Source organism: Heterodontus francisci, unplaced genomic scaffold, assembly GCF_036365525.1.
Source record: "Heterodontus francisci isolate sHetFra1 unplaced genomic scaffold, sHetFra1.hap1 HAP1_SCAFFOLD_53, whole genome shotgun sequence".
Taxonomy (NCBI): Eukaryota; Metazoa; Chordata; class Chondrichthyes; order Heterodontiformes; family Heterodontidae; genus Heterodontus; species Heterodontus francisci.
In genome coordinates, this window is record NW_027141851.1 from 12,882,831 (window position 1) to 12,888,955 (window position 6,125).

Genomic DNA, 6,125 nt, shown 5'->3' on the forward strand with positions numbered 1-6,125 from the left:
GAGATACAGAACCTTAGAAAATAGGCGACATGTTTAGAGAGAGGATCTGGATCGGCGCAGGCTTGGAGGGCCGAAGGGCCTGTTCCTGTGCTGTAATTATCTTTGTTCTTTGTTCTTTAAGTGCTCCACTGTGGTTACTGTCCCACACTCAGTCCAACTCTTCAGTGACTGACACTGGGATAAGGTGTTCCACTTCGCTTTGTGAGCCACACACTGTTCACATCTTCATATTTATATTCTATCACAACAGAGACTTTACTCGATTTTGTAATCTGTTAGTTCGATTAAAAAAGAAAGAAAAACAATTTGAACGATGTTGCAACTTCAATTTCCCCAAGGAGATCCCACAGGGTATAAATTGTTGGCTCTGGAAATGTTTAGACTAAGAGTTTAAGACAGAGCGGTTTCCTGCAGCATAAAGGGACACAACATTTCACACAGAAAATGAGAGAAACAGTTTACAGTATCAGGAAATTATATTACCTGATCCTTGCTGGCATTGGTGTTCCAGGTAAGAGACGATCAACATTGAAGTTGTGTAAGTCTGTGTGTGAACTGCTGTCTGGTATTATGGGTTGACTGATAGCGTTACGTGGTGATTTAATAATCGCTGTTATGCAGAAAACCCGATAAGTAACATATGACTTTATTAACTCAAATATCTTGAATTATCTCTGTAGATTTGTTCAAATTCTTGGTAACACACAGGCATTCCAAATTATCAAGCTATTGCCTTCAGGTGAATATCTTGTTCTGTTAAATTAAACAAACGGAAGGCAAATTTCTCAGTCAAGATAGTATTTGCAGTATCAGTCAGTGTAAAATCATAATAAATGTGGGTCACTAAACAATGTGCAGCACCTGACCACAGCGACCATGTATTAATGGGAATATATGTCAATACAGAATTGCAGTGTGTGTGGGTCAGCAACAGGACTGGAATACCTGATCGCAGTGGACATGTGCTTCTGAGAATTTCTCTCACTGTGGCATTGCAAAAAATTTGGCTCACGAACCACATTGGAACACATGACACAACTGGCAATATATTACTGCGAACATCTATTTCTGTAGATTTGTACTTTGTGTGGTCACCAACCGGTGAGAACACAAGATTACAGTGGTCATGCATTATTGGGAGTGTCTGTCACTGTGTACTTGCACTGACTGTGGGTCACTAACCAGAAGGAAACACATGACACTACAGATAATGTATTAGTGGGATCATATGTCAATGCAGATTTGTACCATGTGTGGCTCACAAACCAGAGTGGAACACCTGATCGCAGCGCGCATCTGTCATAAGGAGTATCCGTCACTGTAGAATTGTACTGAGCTTGGGTCACTAGTCAGGGAGGAACACATGATCCCAATGGTTATGTATTCCTGGCAGTATCTTTCACGACAGACTTGCTCTCAGTGTGGGTGTCTCTATCCAGAATGGAAGACCTGACCACAGTGACCAGGTATTACTGGGAGTATCTGTTTGTGCACTGAGTTTGATCTCATCCCAGATTTATACACATGAACCATGGAGTTAAACACCTAAACGAGGGACCATGTATTACCGAGAGTAGCTGCCACAGTAGAATTTTACTCAATGTTCGACACTGACCAATGTGGAACAGCGAATCCCTGTGCGCATTTATTACTGTGGGTATGTTTTACTGAAGAACTGTACTGATTTTTTGTCACTAAACGGAGAAGAACAGCTGATCACATTGACAATATAGAACACAGAACATAGAACAGTAAAGCACAGTACAGGCCCTTCGGCCCACGATGTTGTGCCGACCCTTTAACCTACTCTAAGATCAAACTACCTGCATACCCTTCATTCTACTATCATCCATGTACCTATACAAGAGTCGCTTAAATGTCCCTAATGTATCTGCTTCTACTACCACCGCTGGCAGTGCATTCCACGTACCCAGCACTCTCTGTGCAAATAACCTACCTCTGACATCTCCCCGAAACCTACCTCCAATCACCTTAAAATTATGCCCCCTGGTGATAGCCCTTTCCGTCCTGGGAAAAAGTCTCTGGCTATCCACTCTATCTCTGCCTCTCATCATCTTGTACCCCTCTATCAAGTCACCTCTCATCCTTCTTCGCTCCCATGGGAAAAGCCCTAGCTCCCTCAACCATCCTTCGTATGTCCTCTCGTCCAGGCAGCATACTGGTAAATCTCCTCTGCACCCTTTCTAAAGCTTCCACATCCTTCCTATAATGAAGCGACCAGAACGGAACACAATATTCCAAGTGTGGTCAAACCAGGGCTTTATAGAGCTGCAGCATAACCTCGCGGCTCTTAAACTCAATCCCCCTGTTAATGAAAGCCAACACACCATACGCCTTCTTAACAAACCTATCAACTTGTGTGGAAACTTTGAGCGATCTATGGACCTGGACCCCAAGATCCCTCTGTTCCTCCACACTGCAAAGAATCCTGTCTTTAAGCCTGTATTCTGCATTCAAATTCGACGTTCCAAAATGAATCACTTCACACTTTTCGAGGTTGAACTCCATCTGCCACTTCTCAGCCCAGCTCTGCATCCTGTCAATGTCCCGTTGCAACCTACAACAGCCCTGCCCACTATCCACAATTCCAGCAAACTTTGTGTCATCGGCAAACTTGCTAACCAAGCCTTCCACTTCCTCATCCAAGTCATTTATTAAAATCCCAAAGAGCAGAGGTCCCAGAACAGATCCTTGCCGAACACCACTGGTCACCGAGCTCCAGGCTGAATACTTTCCATCTACAACCACCCTCTGTCTTCTATGGGCCAGCCAATTCTGTATCCAGACAGCCAAATTCCCTGGATCCCATGCCTCCTAACTTTCTGAATGAGCCTACCATGGGGAACCTTATCAAACGCCTTGCTAAAAATCCATATACACCACCTCCACTGCTCTTCCTTCAGCAGTGTGTTTTGTCACATCCTCAACGAATTCAATAAGGCTTGTGAGGCATGACCTGCCCCTCACAAAGCCATTCCTACTTGAGGGGAGTATATATTGCGGGGCGTATCTGACAATGTAGAATTGCACTGTGTGTGGGTCACCAACTAGAGTGAAACGCTTGACACCCGTGATCATGTATCATTGGGAATACCTGTCACTGCAGAATATTTGTGTGTGTGGGTTACCAAACGGGGTTGAACACCTGACCATAGTGACCAGGTATTACCAGAAGTATCAGTTACTATCGAATTGTCCTTAGTTTGCATCACTGACAGGAGTGGATCACCTGAGCCCAGTCATCATGTATCACTGGGGATATCGTTGGTATAGAATTGAACGGAGTTTGAGTCTCTTACAAAAGCTGTACACGTGATCCCAGAGGCTCTGTATATCTGGAAGTATCTTTCACTGCTGAATTCTGCTGAATGGCTGTGTCACGAACTAGGATGGATGACTGACCACAGTGATCAGGTATTAATAGGTGTAGCGGTCACTGTGGAACTGTACTGAGTGTGGCTCACTAACTGGAGTGTAACAGCTGATCACAATGAATTATTTTAATATTTTAATTATTTTATTTTTCACTGCCGGTATGTTCTGTGTGTGCAGCACGAAACGAAGCAGCACAGATAATCACTGGGAGAATCTATGAATGAGGAATTGCCTTGTGTGTGCATCAGAAACCGGTGTGGGACACTTGAACCCAGTGGTCAAGCATTACTCGGAGTATCTGTTACTGTAGAATTGCATTGAGAGTGGGTCACGAACTGCAGAGGAACAACTGATCTCCCTGGCCAAGTACGATTGAAAGTGTTGGTCACTGGATAATGTTATTCTGTGTGAGTCACTAACCAGAGAGCAACACATTATCGCTATGTCCATGTATTATTGAGAGTAACTGTCTCGGTGGAATTGTACTAAGTGTGAGTCATCAACCAGTGAGAAACACCTAATCCCAGTGAACATGTATTACTAGGAGTATTGGTCACTGTAGAACTGTCCTGCGTGTGAGTCAAGAACCAGAGTGAAACACCTTAGCACAGTGGCCAGTACCGCTGGGACCATCCGTCACTGAAGAATTGTAATGAGTGTGGGTTACTCAACGAAGCAGAACATCGATCCCAGTGACCATGCATTGTTGTGAGTATCTTTCACTGTATAATTGCACTGACTGTACGTCACTAACTGAAGTGGAAGACCTGATCCCAGTGGCCATGTATTACTGGAACTATCTGTCACTGCAGAATTGTACTGAGTGTGGGTCACTAACCGGAGTCGAACACCTGGACCCAGTGGCAATGTAATACTAGGTGTACCTGTCAATGTAGAATTTCAGTTAGTGTCTGTAACTGAGCAGACTGAAACACCTGATCCCAGTGACCATGTATTAGTGGAAGTAGCTATTGCTGTGAATTTTACTGCGTGAGGGTCACTAAGTTAAGTAGAATACCTGATCCCATTGACCATGTATTAATGAACATGCCCGCCACTGTAGAATTTTAGTGACTGTTGGTGACTAACCAGAGTGAAACACCTGACTCCAGTGGCCATTTATCTTCGCACCATCTCTCACTGCAGAACTGCTCTGCGTGTGGGTCACTAACCGGAGAGGAACATCTGAACCCAGTGACCATGTATTACTGGGAGTATTTGTCACGGTAAAAAAAAATTATTGAGTGTGTGTCAATTACCATTATTGGTGCTAAAATCCAGACCTTACTGTCTGGATCAGACACAGGGAATGTTTTACCAGTTACTTTACCGTTTTTTTCTTTTTTCTTCTCCTTCATATAGTTAATTTACTGGCGATTGGCTTGCTGTCCCGGGGAAAGTGCGGACTCTCCACCTGCACCACTCGCTACCTGGTGGCCATGGCAATGGCGGATCTGCTGGTCATTATCTCTGAAGTCATCCTGTGGCGGATCAGTTATTATTATTTCCCGGGATCTTTCCTGGACATCACGCCTGTGTGTAGTGTTATTGCTGTCCTAAGTCGTGCATGCACAGACTGCTCTGTCTGGTTCACTGTCACTTTCTCCTTTGATCGATTTGTGGCTATTTGTTGCCAGAAGCTAAAAACAAAATATTGCACCAAGACAACTGCAGCTGTGGTTCTCGCAACAAGCTGCATTGTTCTCTGTTTAAAAAACGTTCCCTTCTACTTTATATTTGAACCGAGAGAGATAATTGACAACGTGCCATGGGACTGTTATCGAAATCCAAGCTATTATACTGCACCCGGATGGGTGGGATTTGACTGGTTTGCTGTGGTTTTAACTCCATTGCTCCCATTCACTTTAGTTTTGTTGCTCAACGCTCTGACAATCAGACACGTTTTAGTGGCCAGTCGAGTCCGGAAGGGACTGAAGTGTCAGAGCAGGGTAGAAAATCACACTGATCCAGAGATGGAGAGCAGAAGGAAGTCTATGATTTTACTCTTCAGCATATCTGGCAGCTTCATACTTCTGTGGTTGGTGTATGTTATGGATTTCTTATATTATAACATTACAGGAACAGATCATAGCGATTACACCGATTCTGAATACATATTTGGAGAATTTGGGTTTATGTTGCGGACTTTAAGTTGCTGCATAAACACGTTTATTTATTTGGCGATTCAGTCGAAATTCAGAGAGCAGGTCAAAAATGCAATGAAATATCCAGTTGCATCAATTATTCAATTAATGAACAAGCAAAACAACTGAGAGCAATCCAGGGGCCGGCCCCAGTGTTTCCATTTACTGAATGTGATATTAATCTCTATACTTCTATCAAATGAATGACATCAGGAGTCACGAAGATCCAGCAGGTAAGGGACATGAGGAGATCACCGGACTAGAAGAAGGAAAAGGCCAGGAGGAGTGAAAAGCACAAAAGAACTGCCAGCGCTGTGCATGTTGGCTGACAGTTGGAGGACTGAATGTACACTGGCAGGAGGAGTCACACACGCCAAGGAGCAGTGGGCCAAAGGGAAGTTTTGAGCTATGGAGGAGCGGACTTAAAGAATGGCGGAGGGAGAAAGGAACCAGGTAGAGATTCAGAGCCCCCCTGCAAAAGCAAAATGCTGCAGATTCTGGAAATCTTCTTGTGAATAGATTGTTTTTTTTTGGAAACACTATATTGTGGCTGTCTCCTTTCATATTGCCTCCCCACCCACATTT

At 43.9% G+C, this 6,125-nt stretch overlaps 1 protein-coding gene across 1 annotated transcript; it reads left to right on the top strand.

The window, feature by feature from the left end:
- The first annotated feature begins 444 nt into the window (after positions 1–444).
- Positions 445–5,669, top strand: LOC137364943 (probable G-protein coupled receptor 139). The gene is made up of 2 exons (XM_068027821.1): positions 445–511; positions 4,759–5,669. The coding sequence occupies exons 1-2, from the start codon at positions 445–447 to the stop codon at positions 5,667–5,669; spliced, it is 978 nt and encodes a 325-aa protein (XP_067883922.1).
- Positions 5,670–6,125: the final 456 nt, after the last annotated feature.

Excerpts from the sequence above, each read along its gene's own strand:
- LOC137364943 (XM_068027821.1), top strand. The coding sequence starts at position 445 with ATGAGAGAAACAGTTTACAGTATCAGGAAATTATATTACCTGATCCTT. Across the intron at positions 512-4,758 it reads TGCTGGCATTGGTGTTCCAG|TTAATTTACTGGCGATTGGC; the intron begins GTAAGAGACGAT and ends TCCTTCATATAG.